General features: G+C 42.1%; 2 protein-coding genes across 3 annotated transcripts; both read left to right on the top strand.

The window, feature by feature from the left end:
- The first annotated feature begins 474 nt into the window (after positions 1 to 474).
- Positions 475 to 18,379, top strand: LOC311341814 (arf-GAP with coiled-coil, ANK repeat and PH domain-containing protein 2). Of its 2 annotated transcripts, XM_084466626.1 has the most exons (22): positions 475 to 675; positions 1,042 to 1,099; positions 1,265 to 1,384; positions 1,623 to 1,676; positions 1,763 to 1,821; positions 1,937 to 2,120; positions 2,529 to 2,573; positions 3,839 to 3,934; positions 4,370 to 4,444; positions 11,467 to 11,570; positions 11,993 to 12,044; positions 12,385 to 12,485; positions 12,966 to 13,059; positions 13,391 to 13,560; positions 13,981 to 14,050; positions 14,734 to 14,828; positions 15,451 to 15,527; positions 16,075 to 16,229; positions 16,430 to 16,539; positions 16,777 to 16,887; positions 16,999 to 17,060; positions 17,162 to 18,379. In XM_084466626.1, the coding sequence occupies exons 1-22, from the start codon at positions 623 to 625 to the stop codon at positions 17,281 to 17,283; spliced, it is 2,067 nt and encodes a 688-aa protein (XP_084322752.1). In that variant the 5' UTR covers positions 475 to 622; the 3' UTR covers positions 17,284 to 18,379. The 2 variants fall into 2 exon arrangements, 1 of the variants encoding a protein (XP_084322752.1); XR_014633361.1 differs by lacking the exon at positions 17,162 to 18,379 and having other exon boundaries at positions 16,781 to 16,887; positions 16,999 to 17,039.
- On the top strand, positions 6,188 to 11,018 carry LOC311342338 (uncharacterized protein; the record flags this gene model as incomplete). The annotated part of the gene is made up of 6 exons (XM_084467188.1): positions 6,188 to 6,226; positions 6,741 to 6,809; positions 7,046 to 7,153; positions 7,335 to 9,966; positions 10,057 to 10,107; positions 10,666 to 11,018. 6 exons carry the CDS (start codon positions 6,188 to 6,190, stop codon positions 10,884 to 10,886), a joined length of 3,120 nt encoding a protein of 1,039 aa, XP_084323314.1. The 3' UTR covers positions 10,887 to 11,018.
- Positions 18,380 to 18,423: the final 44 nt, after the last annotated feature.

Genomic DNA, 18,423 nt, shown 5'->3' with positions numbered 1-18,423 from the left:
TGTGGAATGAATTACAAAACTGATATAAAAGCAGATCACACAGATGATTTATAGTTGACTAATGATGAAGCTCTGATCCTAATAACAATCCAAACCTTTCCAAACCTTCTTTAACATCTTACACCAGACAGACTTCTTCAAATATTAGTCTATCGGATCAACATTGTTGTGAAATATGCTTCTGGTCTCCCTAGAGGCAGCTTTCTCTAATTTGTGAGTGATCAAATAAACAAACAAAATGTATTTCTTCGGATATATGTAGTAGTGTAATAAAGGACACATCGAAGAATAATGTAAACGCTGTTTCTCTTGGTTGTATTGTGGGGAGTGATGGAGCGGGAGAAGGAAGTCCTCCTGTCCTCTAGGTGAAGCTCGTTCCTCCAACTTCTAGGATCAGGAAGTAGACAGCAGCACGGTGTTGCACGCAGCCGCACTGCATACTTCATCAACTTACAGAAATTACAATGCGTTGTTATGGTCTGTACGGCATTTGAGCTGCAAGTACCGTATGATAGTACTACTGCTGTACTACTATAAAGTGTAATAGACTATATAATACGGCACAGTCAGAGCCTCCATGATGTGTTTCTAGCTTCTCAATAACTCCAAGACAAGAAACATCATGGAAGTGTTGTTGGACTTTGAAGAGTGTCTGCAAGACTCCCCTGTGTTCAGGTGCGTCCTCTCCATCCCAATAGCACCCAGCTGCACCGCCGGAGCCGGGGCCTGTGCCTTGGCAAGTCGGCCCCTAGCCGCCTCAGTCGAGTCTTTCGACGTTTTGCGTTACAGTCTATGTTGTAGTTCAACGTTTTCAAATTTTGCAAATCATCCAAATAAATGCTGCTGTCAATGTCCTTTTTATGTTCATATGGAGAATACAGATTGCCTGTTATGCTTTTCCTCCATCCTTCATGTAGAGGGACCTGGTCCCTTCATTTAGTTAATTTCTTTCATTTATTTATACCAGGTCTACGGTTGTTATTCTAGGTTTGTCCTGTTAGTTCATCTAGTTATCACGGGTTTAACTATTTGTTATTCCAGGTTGGCCGTGGATCAGTTTGAATCGGATGCTGCTGTTCTGGAGCTGCAAATAAATAAGGTATTTGTGAATACCTAATAATAATACTACAACAATACAGAGTACCTGTGGATACCTTTTGTTATTATGATGATTATTCTCATTAATATTACTTTTAGACTGAGAACCACACGTAATGTTTTCTGCAGAGCATTGTGGTATATTGAATTGTAATCCGACCAAAAGGTACAGAAGTGCTGCTCTACCATGGTGGAGGCGGGACAAGTGTACAGCACAGCCAATCAGCTGTTTGTTTCCAGTCTGGCAGAGCTTTCAGGGCTCCACAAGAAGGAAGATGCCATAGCGGTAGGAACCACAGAACTGTTGCTAACATACATCTCTCTACTGTGATATATATATTATATATTATTAATATTAATACATACATTAGATCAATACTAACAGGGTTCCTTGTGGCCTCACATGATATTGAAGCTCATAGTACTATTATAAGTGGTCTCATTGGTAGTATTGTTACCTTTTGAGTAAGAATCAATGTATTTGTCTGGCCTTTGATCGGTTGGTTTTCTCTTGTGTATTTTAGAATTGTCTGAGGCAATTTAACCAGGGCCTGAATGAGATGGTCAACTTCCACACAGTGAGTACTGAGTACACACACAATATGTTTGTATTTAACTATATGACACGCTCTCGCTCTGATGGAGGTGTTTCTGTTTTCCTCAGATTCTGTTGGATCAAACCCAGAGAGCCATCAACCAGCAGCTAACCACCCTCTTAAACCAGTAAGACACACACTGTGTTTTTACTATATGTGAACCAGGAAGACACACACTTGGTGGTGATGATGTTTGTGTTTATGGTGATGGTGCTGATCAAAGTGTTGGTGTTGTGTTGAAGGTTTTTCCCTCCCCTGGGTGAGATCCGGAGGGAGTTTGTCCGGATCGGAGACGACCTTGAGACGGCGGCTCTGAAAAATGCACAGGTTTCCCGCCACAAAGAGTCAGACACTGAGCGCGCTAGCCACCTGCTGATAGCCACGCGCAAATGCTACCAGCACTTTGCTCTGGACTACTGCCTGCAGGTAAACACCTAGCCCTGTAGCTCTATAGCGCTGTTGGCACATATACAGTTTGTGTTTGCTTTTAGCAAATTACTATATATATATATATATATATATATTATTGTATAGGATTTGGGTGTGATGGACTACAATGCAATTGAAATATATATATCCTATACAAGGAAATAACTGAAAATAACACTGTAATACGATGTTGGCTCTTAGCTTAACTGCCATTAGCTCTACAGCGCTTTTATCTATAGCCTGCTGTTAGCTCTACAGCACTATTAGCTCTTGCTTCACTGCTGACTGGTTTTTAAGAGCTATGCGTTATCTCTTAATTAAACAATATCATGATATGATAAATCATATAATAATAGAGTACAACCATTAAGTTCTCTTATTTCAGTTTTTATGTTTTTCTTTCAGCTCAACAATTTCAAGATCCAGCAGAAGGTGGACGTCCTCAATTCTGTAAGACCTGTTGGGAAAATGTTGAGAAACATGCACAATGTTGTGATGCAATGGAACTGGATGCGTATACCCCTTAGGGAGAGGCCAACAATGGCCTAGCCATTAGCCTAGCAATATGATCACCATTCTATTGCTATACAACAGCTGATGGCTACATCTTGGAAAGGTATCCCACAAGAGACAGCTGGGGCCTCATTTATAAAACTCTGCGTAAAACCCTCCCTAAAACATTGCGTACGCCCAAACCTCAGAATGTGCGTACGCACAAAAATATTCAGATTTATAAAACCGTGTGGTGCACACCTCTACGCACTCTTCTCGTTATAAATACCAACTTGCGTTGAATTTGGCGTGCCATGCTCCTCCCAAGTTCGTCCCATAATAGTCCTTATAAGGTCAATGCTAATTAATCAATGAATATTCCTAGTATATAAGGAGCCTTTGCTGACCTATCATTACACGGGAACACACACATGCATTACACGCGCTCGCGTCTCATACCCCTCGCTAAATTCTCAAGCAATTCCAAAGCTGCCATATTTTAGCCCGTTAAAATACAGAGGCCAACAGGAGCATTATTTATTGGCCTTGTGCCAATATGATAATTAATTACTATGTCCTATAGGCTAATTTAATGTAGGCCTACATATATATGTATCAGGAAAATTAATACAACTTAAGTGATACAGTTGGTCTGGCCGAGGATTGTGATTTGAATGGGTTGTAGTGTGTTGAACATAATATTGCCTTAATTCATATTTCATAATGGGTGCTTTTTATAAAATGAATAAATAAATCCGAAGTCATAGTATGTGGTGCGCAATGTGCGTTGGGTATCGGGAGGCATAGACATCTTATCAGATGTCTATGTCGGGAGGTAGCGTGTTCTTCTTTTGGCGTTATTGGCAGATTGCAAACCGATATGGTGCATTACTGCCACCAACTTTCTGTTGTCGTCTCCAGAGCTCTAGTGGAGGAGCAGGGTTTACACCATGGAGTATGGTTGGAGGGAGGAGCTGGGTTCTAGAGAAGTAGCCGGATTCTGGAGGAGTTACGGCAGGGTTCAAGAGCAGGAGCAGCAGGGCTATAGAGGAGCAGCAGCAAGGCACTAGAGATGGAGCAGGAGTGTTTTAGAGGAGGAAGGCGCAGGTTTCGAGAGGAGGAGCGGCGGAGTTTTAGAGCGGGGGGGTAGGGTTATAGAGGAGGAGCAAGGTTCTAAAGGTGGAGAAGCAGGGTTCTAAAGGCGTTTTCTCCTGTCTCACCAGGTGTTCTCCTACTTCCATGCCCAGTACACCTTCTTCCACCAGGGCTTCGACCTCCTCAAAGACCTTGAGCCGACAATGAAAACCATGGCAACGCAGGTGAGGCCAGACCCTGCTTCATCTCCATGGAGACCAAAGTACAAAGCCTACCCTGCCCTTGTTGGAGACCGGGACTTAGACATTTGATTTCTGCTTGTGTTAGTGTTTTAATACACTGTTAAGCACCTTGGGATTCTACCCGACAGTGAAAGGTGCTATATAAGCCATTTATTATAATATATATTATGTGACTTATACAATATGAGATGATATATTATATAGGGTTAGTTATCTTATATATTTTACATTATATAATATATTTTATATTATATTATATTGTATTGTATATTCTATATTCTGCCCCCAGATATACGTGTCTTTTTCTCTCTCTTGCTCTTCCGTCTGTCTCTCTCTCTGTCTCCTGCTCTGTCTCTTTATCTGTCAGTGATGCCCATTCCAGATGTCAATAAACTAAATACTTGTGTTCTCTGGCAGTTGGCCCAGCTCTCTGCCGACTGTACGGTCAAACGGAAAGATCTGGAAAAACATCACCTTCAAGTGCAGCAGAGAGTAAGTCTTCCTGCCACTCCTCTTAGCAGCTTATCTGTACTCTCAAGCCTCCACTATTGTCACCCTTTGGCCCTGGCACTGGTGTGGACGTGCCTTCAGTGAGCTTTATGCCACTCATGTCGACTATAAACAATGCATTAGGATCCATGGCACTCACGCACACCATCACACCCATCCTCACCCATCCTCATACACCATCACACACCTTCACATACACCATCACACACCTTCACATACACCATCACACACTATCACATACAACATCACACAAAAGCATCACACACCATCACCGCCCGGGGAGGCCCACAATGTATTCTGGTTTAGTCCCGGCAGTTGAATTGTGTCCTCACTGGAGTTTACGTGAACCCGCTCCGACAACTTCAATGGTAAATGGACTGTGCTTCAGACCTGTGGCCATTCAAAGTGTTTTACAATTATTGCGTCACATTCACTCATTCAATGATACACAAATTCACACATTCATACATCGACGCAATGTCAATTATGCAAGTGAACAACAGATGGATCAGGAACAGTTAGGGTTAGGTGTCTTGCTCAGGGACACCTTGACACCTTTACACACAGTAACAGGGAATGAACTAGCAACCTTCCGGTTTCCAGACTACCTGCTCTACCTCCTGAGCCACTGCAGCCTATTGGTCTTGGACGGGTTCTAATAGCAGTGGGTCCAGACCCTTTGGTCCCAGACCAGCGCTCTGTGGTCTTGGACTGGTTCTAATAGCAGTGGGTCCAGACCCTTTGGTCCCAGACCAGCGCTCTGTGGTCTGGGACTGCAGGGTTCGATCCGCATCCAAGATCAATGCTGCGTCTAACAGGGTCTTAAAAAGATTGTTAATAAATTGGTTTTGGTAAGTACGTTTAATTTATTCATACTAAATTGGTATGGGTAAGAACGTTTTATTTATTAATAATACATTGTTCGTGGGACGTGCGTTGAATTTATTCAGAATCAATTAGTGGTGGTAAGTGCATTTCATTTATTCATAAAACATTGCTACCGGTATATCAAGTTTCATTGTTATTGTATAATATGAATTATTACTTGGCAGGCTAAATCTGCATCATAATCTGTTAAATTATTAAGAGCTAGCAGTGTCAAAATAAAAAAATTAATCGTCCATACATATCTGCTTAGATGTTTCCACTACATAATTTCTGATAATATAGCGACTAATTGAGCAAAAAAGCTATTATTTATGTGAATCAGTCACATTACATCAATGTTTTGGCTGCCATAGAATGAAATATTATTTTGTGTTTTTTGTTTGCTAAGAAGTAGGTAGGTTTGTTAGGACCCCAGGTTAATAATTTACGTGTTCTATGTGAGATAGAATCAGCCGGATTTCTTCTAAACTCAACCCCACTGGTGGATCACGTGCTTTTCACAAGGGGGCAGTTGGTGAGCCAAAGTTTTTTTTTTTCTACTATGTGTCCCCAGGGGGGCTACGTAGTAGGTTGATCGCAAGGTGGTGTTCTCCAAACGACTCGCAGGACAGAAGACGCCCTCGGCAAGATAAAAAAGACGCAAGAAGAAAGCACGACGGCTAGATGCAAATCGAGGTCCCCAGAACTGGCCTCCTAAAGGCAGCTGGCCAGATAGAAGGTCTTTGCTGGAAGCAGGGAGATCAGTCATGGAAAATATAACTGATCTGTCTGTATATATTCTATACAATATATTAAGTATACCAATTATATAAAATGTCTAATAAATAAGAATAAACAATGGTGGTCAAGGTGGAGCTGGGTGGAGGACCGCACGCTGTAACATTGAGGCCAAGCCCTCTCACAGATGGGCACAGAGCCCAGGACAGAAACCCCAAAACTGAAAGAGCTGGAGTTACGCCTACAGAGTTATTATAGAGAAACACATCGCGCAAGTGGATGTAGCTTTCGAATCTGGATTTTTTTGGAAAGTGTATTTCTACAGTGGCCAGTCGACGCAGTGTTGAGTCTAAACCTTTTCAGACACTTTTATTTTTTTTTACATTTTTCCTATGCTTTTTCCTAATTGCCATGTCCTGCAACATGGTCAACAGCACATATTTGACGAAAGAAAGAGTGGCTAGCAAACATACATCATTATATATCATTTATATTAAATTGATAATGAATGACAACTAGTTGACTAATTAGAGTGAATTACTCAAAATTTGTCTTGCATACACTATTGAAAGTTAAGTCAACATTTGATAATTCACTATTTGGAAGTTAAAATTTGCTATTTGGGGATAAATGGTGTGGATTCAAGAGAATCGCTGTGTGCGTGTGATTTCAGATGGCGGGACCCATCGGTGCTGAGTGCTTTACGGACCGCTGGAATCCTCTGGTGAAGGAAGAGATTGTGGTGAGTCCCCACAAAACCGTCAGCAGCTACAGACCAGTCTGGTCCCACAGCAGCTATGGCCCAGACCAGTAATAAGTGTCAAAGTGTGTAAAAGTCTTTAGAAACTGAGGGACTTGTACCAGTGAAGCTTTGATGAACCAATGATCATGTGAAGGTGAACTTGAGTAACCTCACTTAATTAAAAATGAATGTATCCTCCGTGGTTTTAAGTGATACTGACAACAATACTTTTTCAGACTGATGAGGATAAACACAGGGATATTAAAATGGAGGACCTTTCTTTCCATGCAAATCCTCAATGTGATGAACAGGACCAGTTTGAGCAGAAGGATACTCCTCTACAGGTAATTTATTAAGTGAATCCTGAGGATCATTCACTCTTATTGATCCCATTAACTCGTATTCTCATAAGACATACAAAATTCCAAATAGAATCAAGTACAATGGTCTATTTTTCACACTCACACTCATATTGGCTATTTTTTCAGTATTTAAATGTTTTGTCTTTATTCTGTTATTTTTTAGGCGGAAAACTTGATTTCTGAAAATCCCAACGAACATTTGAATATTGTACCAGATGAGGAGGTTGAAGACATGGAAGAAGGCTGTTTTCCAGAGCAGGGCGAGGAAGACTCTGGAAATGACTGTTTTCCAGAGCAGACAGAGGAAATCTCAGGAGACGACTGTGTTCTAGAGCTGTCAGAGAAAGACTCAGGAGATGACTGTGTTCCAAAGCAGACAGAGGAAAACTCTGGAGATGACTGTTTCCCAGAGCAGTCAGAGAAAGACTTGGGAGATGACTGTGTTCTAGAGCTGTCAGAGAAAGACTTGGGAGATGACTGTGTTCTAGAGCTGTCAGAGAAAGACTTGGGAGATGACTGTGTTCCAGAACAGACAGAGAAAAACTCTGGAGATGACTGTGTTCCAGAACAGACAGAGAAAAACTCTGGAGATGACTATGTTCCAAAGCAGACCGAGGAAGACTCAGGAGATGACTGTGTTCCAGAGCAGTCAGAGAAAGACTTGGGAGATGACTGTGTTCCAAAGCAGACTGAGGAAGACTCAGTAGATGACCTTGTTCCAGTGCAGACAGAGGAAGACTCAGGAGATTACTTTTTTCTAGAGGAGTCAGAGGAAGACTCAGGAGATGACTATGTTCCAGAGCAGACAGAGGAAGACTCAGGAGATGACAGTGATCCAGAGCAGTCAGAGGATGACTCAGGAGATGACTGTGTTCCAAAGCAGACTGCGGAAGACGCTGCAGAAGACTGTGTTCCAGAGCAGCCAGACAAGCACTCTAAAAGTGACTGTGTTCCAGAGGCTACAATGGGAAATTGGGGATGGACAGACTGCAGGAGATCTACCAGAGCATCAAAACAAAAGGCACTTGATGCACTGTGCCGATCAACTGTGGCCATGGATACCAAGAAGAACCCCAAAAAACCTGTGGCCAGTGGAGAAGGTCCAAACACAAACCAGACCGACGTGGAGAGTGAGGATGAGAATGTGGTCGTCAGCTCAACCTTGGTGAAGATTAATGGCAGACGCCAGTCGAAGCATCAATACTGCTTGTTCTGCATGAAGCCTGTTTCAAAGATTTCCAGACACCTGAAGCATACACACAAGCATTTACCAGAGGTGGTTGAAGCATTTGGATTCCCCAAGAGCTCCAAGGAGAGAAGGAAATGTCTTAATTTTCTTCGCATCCAAGGAAATTTCAAACACAACACAGCAGTTCTGAAATCAGGGAAGGGAGAACTAGTTCCCTCCAGGCGACCCAGGAGGGCATCGAAACCGGAGGACTTTGAGCACTGTGGGTACTGCAAGGTGTTATTTAACAAGAACCGCCTCTGGCAACATTCAAAGGCCTGTACATTGAAGCCTGCTTCCATCACTACTGGCCCTAGAAACATCGAATCCATTAGTTGTGTGACACCACACATCACCAGGAAGGTCTGGAGAATGGTCAACGAAATGCCTGTCGATGACATCACAGCAGCGATTCGGAAAGACAGAGTCATCATTCAGGTGGCTGAACTGTTGCTGGTGAAATGCAAGAACTCCCTAAAAGGGGGTCAGGTGGCCATCGAGAAGATGCGAGAACTGGGCGGGCTGCTGACTATTGCAAAGAAAGTCTCATCATTCAGAAATATAGAGGATTTCATTAACTCACAGAAATACATGGAGTTGGCTGATTGTATAAAGGCAACATGTGAATACAACAGTGTCACAGGCTTGTATGGTAAGCGGGCTCTAATTGATAAACTGGAAAAGGACTTGATGATGGTCAGCAGAGTGTTAAAGGCTAAAGCCCTTGCTGCTAATGACATGGACTCAGTGGACAAGGCCAGGAGCTTCCAAGATGTCCACAAGGAGAGGTGGAAGGATTTGGTCCTCTCTGCAGCCACCAACCCAACTGTTGGAAAGTTCACTGAAGATGTCCATAAACTGCATCTATTTCTGGGAAAAAAGCATGATGAAGGTATGTGCGAGCTGCTCCGAGAGCCCTCTCCAGAGTCGTGGGCTGCACTGGTGAAGGTGTGCTTAACCCAGGTCTTCCTCTTCAACCTCCAGCACCAGCCCGCCATATCCAGCCTCACTGTATCAGACTTTCTGTCCAGCGACGCCACCTGCTGGAGCCCAGATCACTCCCTCACGGAAGTCCAAAAAATATTAAGCAGAAACTTTGCAAAAATAGTTGTTAAGAAAAGCGACGCAAGTCCAGCTTCAGTCTTGCTTACTCCTAAGATGCTTTGCACACTCAATTCGATGGTGGAGAAGCGAGGGGAGTGTGGAGTGGTCAAGGAGAACCAATACTTGTTTGCCCAACCATCTGAATTGTCTCATTATCACGGCTCGGAGTGCCTACTAGACTTTGCCAAGGTTTGTGGGACGCGGGGCCGGTCGGTCTTGATGGACACCGAGCTCCGGTCACACACTGCACTTCTCTCCACAGTCCTCAATCTGTACACTACTGACACGGGAATCTTGGCTGAGCTACTGGGCCATGACCTCGCTACCCCTCCAGGGTACTACAGCCCCCCACTGAAGACACTCCAGCTCGCGAAAATCGCAGAGGTTCTGCTTGCGCGTGAAGCTGGAGCCACAGGACAATTCCAAGGAAAACGTCTTGATGCGATCACCGTGAACCTCCGAGGTATTTAACAACTGCTCATTTCCAGTGTGTGTTCCTCTGGTCCTGACTGTGATCACCTACTGTATACTCTTCTTTCATTATTTTCTCTAGAGAAGGTCTTTGTGGGACGCATGCGACGCAGGTTGGAGTATGGTGTAGCTGGTAAGTACATGTATAAGTAGAGTTGTGTGTGCTGCATCATATTGCCTCAAGAGAAGTGAATCTAATTCTACCTTTTGTCACACTGCTGTATGAAGGATGTTGGGAGCAGTAAAATGAAACTTTCTTCTTGCCACCGGTATGATAAACGTTGTGAAGTGAAAAGAGATATTGGATCAGGTTCAATCCTTAGGTTGCCCAAACTCTGTAGTGATATTCATGTTGTCCAGCCAGAAATGCCAATAGAGGGGGGGCCATGGGGATAGATGCTTTTTATTGGTCCTAATAAGTCCTAATAAGTTCCTGCTTCTAACTGTAACCAGCTGTCCTTTCTCCCATGGTTACCCTTGGAAGTGATGGAGTCAGCTGACTCAGACCTGAGGTTTTTTGATGTTTAATCTAAAGGTTCTCCACAGAATGCCGGCGTGCGGAAGATGAAGTGATGCCAAACAAAGCTAAGAAATGTCAACGGCAAAAAGACATCCCTGGTTGGCACTTAATGTCGATCTTGAACTTCCTGGTCTGTCTGACTGTCTGTCTGTCTATCTGTTTGTTGTTAAGATCCAAGGCCGCGCAAGTGGAGGCAGGAGGAGGTGAAGGCTGTGGAGAGACACATGATGGCTCTCATCACTTCGGGTCGGGTCCCGGGTTGTCGAGACTGTTGCAAGTGTCTGTTGGCCGAACCCACGGCCCTGGTGAACAGGGACTGGAAGAGCATCAAATACTACGTCTATAACCGGATCTCGGCTTTAAAGAAGCATGGAAGGACGTCAATGAAGTGACTCTGAATGCCTTTATGTCCAGTTCTATACATGGGACCACGACTGCCTTCTATATCCAGTCCGTTATCTTTAGGTTATGTTTGTGTATGGTTTGCCTCAATGCAATGTTAAATGTAAAATATGTATATAAAGATTTTTTTTTACTCGATAAACCCTGTGTTTCTGATTATTACGTGTGCTTTTCAAAAATGGAAGATCAACCGAGATGATTGGAAGCTGAAACAAGCAAAATAAATGGCGTCAAACTCTTTTCTTTGTCAAACTCTTTATTTTTATGAAGATGAACTTGGTGAAGTAGAGAGATCTTTATTACTGTTAGGGCTGCTGTTGCTGCTCCACAGCACAGCTCTGATATCCTTCTCTGCCCTAACAGACTACGTCCTCCACCCAACCAGACCTCTGATCTCCTGAGTGTGTGACTTTCTCAATGTTCCCCTCTTGTTGTATTACCCGTCTGTTGTGTTCTAATCTAGGAGAGGAAGAGGAGGGTCCAGTGAGGGGCACGGCCCACCTGCCCCCTAGTGGTGATTCCTGGAACAGCAACGTCCTCAACCAATAACGGCTCTGTGTATGTGTTCAGGACGCCTCTGGGGAACCTGTGGTCAGCTTGTGTACCGGTACCGATGACTTCATCCAGGGCTACTTGTTCAAACGCTCCCGGAGAAAGACAAAAACATGGAAGAGGTAATACTGTTCTCCTGATAGACACACAGGTTCGAGTGACGGACTGGTTCTCCTGATAGACAGGCACTATAAGGAGAAAAGACTTTATAGTTGCAGACAGGTTCTAGTAGCAGGCAGACAGGTTTTAGTGGCAGACGGAAAGGTTCTTGTAGCAGACTGACCGGTTCTAGTGACCAACAGGTTCTAGTAGCAGACTGACAGGTAAAGTTATAATACATAATACTATTAACGTAGTTCATCCTGTCTTTAGTATGTAATATATAATATTAGTAACGTAGTTCATCTTGTGTTTAGATATTATACATAATACTAGTTACGTATTTCACCTTGCGTTCAGTATGTTATACATATTACTAGCAACATTTTCACAAACTTTGTGATTAGAATGTTATGCTTCATGTATGAACCTTCTGCTTGTTTAGAGGCTGGTATACCCTCAAGAACAATCAGTTGATCTACAGGAAGTCCCATAAGGTAGGATTATCAGTATATCAAAACCATACTCTTGTTATTGTGTTATTGTTATAGTTCTTATATTTGTGTTGCCCTCCTGGTGATATAGTTATAGATATAATATTTGTGTTGTTAATTTAGGAGCCCTCCTGGTGATATAGTTATAGTTATTATATTTGTGTTGTTACTTTATGAGCCCTCCTGGTGATATAGTTATAGTTATTATATTTGTGTTGCTACTTCAGGAGCTCCCCTGGTGATATAGTTTTAGTTATAGTTATTATATTTGTGTTGTTACTTCAGGAGCCCTCTTGGTGATATAGTTATAGGTATAGTTATTATATTTGTGCTGTTACTTCAGGAGCCCCCCCTGGTTCTGTTTGAGGATCTCAGACTTTGTGCTGCTAAGTGTTATGAGCAGACGGAGCGACGTTTCTGCTTCCAGCTGCTGTCCGTCCACAAGTAAGTCCCTCAAGAGTCTGGATATATATATATATCTTTGTCAACGGATCGTTGAACAATAAAATATTTGTTAAATCTTTAGTGACTTTAGATGCTGGAAAAAATATATAAATTAGATAAATAATAAATTAGCTTATCAGGGTTTCCCACAGCTGTCTATAGGCGAGGCACAGCACCTCCACTAAATGCCTCCTACTTTTCCCAATATGAGGAGAATGTCAACGTCTGTTCATGTCAGCTTCTGCATTCAATTTAATGTAATATAGACTATTATTATATTGAATAATATGATAATGAATATAATACTATCTATAGAATCAAACAAGAGAGATTGTCCTGTCTGACTATTCACGGTATTCACATCGGATCAGGACATAAACCATGGATAAAGAGAATATAGAAGTGTTTGACTGATTACAAATGTAAGATGCAGCGGTTGACACAGTGCGTGTGTGTGTGTGTGTGTGTGTGTGTGTGCAGGAGCTGTGTTCTGCAGGCCGACTCTCAGCAGGGGATGAAGCTGTGGATGGAGGCTCTGCAAGGGAACATCGACCTGGAGCTCCAACACACACAGGTACACAACATAGTACTACACAACATAGTACTACACGATGTACTACTACACAATATAGTTCTTCACAATGTACTACTACACAATATAGTACTACACAATGTAGTATGACACAATATAGTACTACACAACGTACTACGACACAGTATAGTTCATAGTAGTATAGTTAAATCGTAATTAGTTAAATCATATCAGTTAAATCGTAGCAGTAGTTAAAGTTGTTGAAATACTGTCCTGGACTGCATCAGAACTCCTATCCTACTCTGTCTTCTAATAGTGGGGTCTGTATCAGTGCTGTATTATCGTAACGTCCTCTCTACTGGCTACTCCTAAGGAACCACCACTATCCCACACCAGCAAGTTCCTCCCTGGGGACACGCCGCTGGCAGGGGCCCTGGGGGGCCCAGGGAACCAGAGCTGCTGTGACTGTGGAGAGCCGGATCCCCGCTGGGCCTCCATCAACCTGGGAATCACTGTGTGCATCGAATGTTCCGGAATACACAGGTAACTAGAAACACCTGGAAAACACAGGAAACTAGAAACACCTTGAATACACAGGTAACCAGAAACACCTGGATAACCCAGGACACTGGAAACACCTTGAAAACACAGGAAACTAGAATCACCTGGAAAACACAGGAAACTAGAATCACCTGGAAAACACAGGAAACTAGAATCACCTGGAAAACACAGGAAACTGGAAACACTTTGAATACAGGTAAGTAGAAACACTGAAAAACACAGGTAATCTAGAATAATCAGGTAACAGAATACAAAGGTATATAAATATGTTTAGAGGATGGAGTTTATTAAGATATATTTATTACTTATTGTGAATGATTGTAAGGAGATGTAGGTAGATATAGTCGATGGTTAACAGTAAGTGTGCACTGGAATAATGGCATTTGATATGATTTCTTGCAGGAGTCTGGGCGTCCATCTTTCTAAAGTACGATCTCTCACCCTTGACTCCTGGGAGCCAGAACAGCTAAAGGTAACATAGCAGCTATTGCTAGCATAGCAGCTAAAGGTCACATAGAAGCTAAAACTAGCATAGCAGCTAAAGGTATACACCAAGATATCTGTCAACTGTCTAACCCAGATTCAGAGTTGTTTAAATACAAACAACGGGGAGTTGTCTTGTAGAGTTACAGTAGCCTAGCTCCTGTTCATGTGAGGGGAATACACTTTCAATCACTTTCCAAAGAGTGTCGTTTTTTTACAAACCCATGGAAAGTGTGTTACTATTTTCAGCGCTGTGATTATTAGGCTACCTTTAATGCTGACAGGTTACCCTAGCCTAAGAATCACACCACTAAAAATAGTGCGTTTGTAGACCAACTCAAATCTTGTTGTGATATTTCTGTCACTCGTTTGGACAAAGCGACTAGTTGGAACACATTGGAACTTTTGGGAAAAGTAATGTATTCCCCTCACATTAACAGGAGCTAGGATACTGTAACTCTGCCAATGTCAATGGAAGCAGCTAACGGAAAGCAAATGCTTACCCATTAGGGTAAGCATTGTGTTTCCCCTTCTGGAAACACAACAATGAATTTGGAATTAGACAACTCATCTAAAGGCTGGGTAAATCAGGAAAACTCTCATTTAAAGATATCTCGGCACATCCCTTTAATTTTCTGGTCATCTGATTCGTCCTATGCTTTCTCTGCTTAGCTCCTTAGTTTGCTAGGAAATGATGCCATCAACAGGATCTACGAGGCAACCTGTTCAGAGCAGGGCACAAATAAGCCCAACCCACACAGCCCAAGGTACCGCCTCCTCATATTCCTGTCTGTTAACTGGGTGATCGACTTTTGCCTTTGCTTTAGATTGTTATATGACATATGTATACATGTTTTACGTCTGCTACTATAAAAATCTAAGTCCGAAGCAGAAGGAGTATTCACGACCACCGAGAACGCCCCTCAATAAGTGTGTGAAACAGCTTGTTTGCGCTCAAACTTTACTTCCGTAATGGTGTGACGTCAGTGCAGTGGGAGGTGCTGAAGTTGCTCCTCCCAGTTTTTGAAAGATGCCGAAATTGGTTTTGCAGAAATTAACAATGTGAGCATTATGGATATAGATTTTTTTTACATACAAGTTTGTAACCCCATTCTAGTAGTACCCCCATATGCAATTATGATATGATATGGGATCTTTAAATACATTTATAAATAGGCCAGCTTTATAAATATAGAATATATATAGATATTCAAATCAAATTAGCACAGTACATTAGACCAGTATAACATTGGACCATTAGTCATTAGTCATTAATATTAGACCAGTAGAACATAAGACCAGAATAACATTAGACCAGTAGAACTTAGACCAGTAAAACATTAGAACGTGGTTCGTAGATGTCATTGAACTTGTGTTTTCTCTGTTTAGAGCTGAGAAGGAGATGTGGATCAGGGACAAATATGTGGAGAAGAGATTTGTAGAGAAGAGACGCTCTGAAGATGTTGGTAGGTTTAACTCACTACATTTACCATCAAAACACACCTTTATTAATAAATACATACATTTACTGATTTATGCATACCTTTATTAAAAAAGACACACCTTTACAGATACATGCATACCTTTATTAATAAATACACACCTATATTAATAAATACATCCCTTTACTGAAACCCTAAACATCACTAAATCCTAGTGATCAACCCTAGAGATCACCTAACCCTAGTCGCTACTTAACCCAAGTGATCACTAAACCTTAGTGATCAATAAAACCTAGAGATCACTTAACCCTAGTGATCATTAAATCTTAGTGATCAATAAACCCTAGAGATCACCTAACCCTAGTCATCAATAAACCCTTGTGATCTCTAAACGTCAGGGATCACTAAAACCTAGTGATCACCAACCCTTAGAGATCACTTAACCCTAGTGATCAATGAACCCTAGAGATCACCTAACCCTAGTGATCATTGATCAATATACCCTAGGGATAACTAAACCCCAGGGATCACTTAACCCTGGTGAACAAAAAGTTTAACGTTGTTATTACAGAGCGAGGAAAGGAGGAGGCGGGGCATGCTCTGTACAAGGGTGCGTTGCTAGGAGATGTGGTTACCATGGCAGCAGCATTGTCCCAAGGGGCGGAGGTGAACAGGCGTCAACCTGAGGAGGAGAACCGCACGCCCCTCATGGCTGCTGCCATCGGGGTGAGACACTATAAATATAGATCTATGTATTTATTTATAGATAAATATATACATATTATAAATAATAAATTATTGTTTTATATTGTTTTGTAGATATAAATATATAGATCTAAATGATATATGTATATAAACTACCTGCATATCAAATATATAACTATAACTATGTTTAATAATAATAATATATATCATATCTATACCAGGGTTCTCTGCCGGCCTGTGACTACCTGCTTAATAACGGCGCCAACGTGAATCACAGAGACCAGACAGGAAGAGGAGCACTACACACTGCTGTCACCAGAGGACACACTGGGTACACACCCACACACCCACACACACACACACACACACACACACTATTGTTTGCTCCTATAGGTGTATTTATCCAGACAGGTGTGTGTGTTAAGGAGCTCCTAGAAGTAGGGCTAGACAAGTGTGTGTGTTAGGTGAGCTCCTATTGGTTGGTCCAGACAGGTGTGTATTAGGTGAGCTCTTATTGGTTGGTCCAGACAGGTGTGTGTGTTAAGTGAGTTCCTATTGGTTGGTCCAGACAGGTGTGTCTGCTCCTGAAGCGAGGAGCCAATCAATATGCAGCAGACGAGAGGGGCCAGGACCCACTGGCCATCGCCGTGGAAACGGCACATGCTGACATCGTTACCCTGTAAGTCATTGCATGTATTTATCAAATCTATTGATTGTGATTTATTGATTACATGTGTTGATCATGGTTTATTGATCAGATGTATTGATCATGGGTGTCTTGATTGATCAGGCTTCGAATGGCTCGGATGAACGAAGAGATGAGAGACTCAGAGGGCATGTTTGGAGCACTGGGTAACACAACACGCACTACTACACAACACAGCCCACAACCAATGCTACACTCGCATTACTACGCAACAAACGTGTTATGTTTATAACATGGGTTGTTTTAGGTGATGACGAGACGTTTCAAGACATCTTCCGGGACTTCAGCAACATGGCGTCCAATCAGCCAGACAGACTGAACAGACGCCACTTCAGACGCGGTGAGGAGGAGGAGGCGGCGAGAGAATAGCAAAGTCAAGGCAGGCATAAATACTGCTGGAATTTAACATGGTGGAACATTTGTCAGACATCCAAACCTCAGCTCTAGCACCTCGTTAAGACTCACCTGTAGGACCTCGTTAAGGCTCACCTGTAGGACCTTTTTAAGACTGAAGGGGTCTTCATGTCCAGCTGCTTGTGGGATTGTACAGAAGTGTTACCTTAACCAGCTGCATGAATTTACACCACTTTATCTTAAACGTATTAATTAACTTATCAGGGTGGAAAGATTTCAGATTTTAGAACTTTTTATTTTTACCTGCCTGAGTGGAAAATCGACCTGCCAAGCTTTTGTTTTAATATGTAACCCGTTACGGTTTTACCTGCCAAATGGCCAAATCGGTCTTTGGCGGGACCCTGGAACTATTAATGCCTGTCCAAGCCCTGGTCCTCGATGATGCCAGCTGGACTATTGGACTAGTTGTCTATACTGTACTACTATAGAAGTATAATACATTCCAATAACTTTATTGATCAGATTGTGTAGGACATTCCTGCCTGGTTAGTTTGAAATCTTTAAATGGAAGAAATCAGAAAACCTTTAATCCAATATTGAGCATCCTCAGTGGGTTGTTGCTAGCACAGAAACGTGGCTTCAGCTACAGTAAGTGCACATTTCATGTGAACTCAAACCTTTGAAAGGGAAATGACTAGAACTTAATATTCCTAGTTTGAATGCGTCACAACAGGCCTTAAATGTTACAAATGCAGGTTAAGTTAGAGAAGGTGCTTTCATGTAACCAACATAAACGCTGCTTTTGTCTTTTTTTTTATGAACCAATGGGAGTTGAGTGAGGCTTGGTCAAGGGTAGAGAGACGGCTTCCATTAGGTTCATATTTATTGTGTTTAATCTGTAAAACATTGTAGAAGATGTCCTTATATTTCAATCCACACTGAACTATGAATATATAACCACTGTTACGTATACAAGATCGACACAGACCTTCAGTTGGTCTTGCTTTTCCTAAAACACCAAGAACAATAAGTCACCTTTTTATTGTATTTTGGATTGTTAATACATTTCTTTGAAAAGACTGCTTAATAAAATTTTCATAATTTCCCTGTCTGTTAAACTCATTCCCAGTTTGTATCTTCATCCAAACTGGATCA

This window comes from Micromesistius poutassou (assembly GCF_964030765.1).
Source record: "Micromesistius poutassou genome assembly, chromosome: 4".
NCBI classification, from domain to species: Eukaryota; Metazoa; Chordata; class Actinopteri; order Gadiformes; family Gadidae; genus Micromesistius; species Micromesistius poutassou.
Note: the sequence above shows the minus strand (reverse complement) of the source record. Positions and strands in the feature narration are given on the sequence as shown.

Coding starts and splice junctions, on each gene's coding strand:
- LOC311341814 (XM_084466626.1), top strand. CDS start 623: ATGGAAGTGTTGTTGGACTTTGAAGAGTGTCTGCAAGACTCCCCTGTG. Junction 1,822..1,936: donor CTAACCACCCTCTTAAACCA/GTAAGACACACA, acceptor GTTGTGTTGAAG/GTTTTTCCCTCCCCTGGGTG. Junction 16,540..16,776: donor GTCACCAGAGGACACACTGG/GTACACACCCAC, acceptor TGGTTGGTCCAG/ACAGGTGTGTCTGCTCCTGA.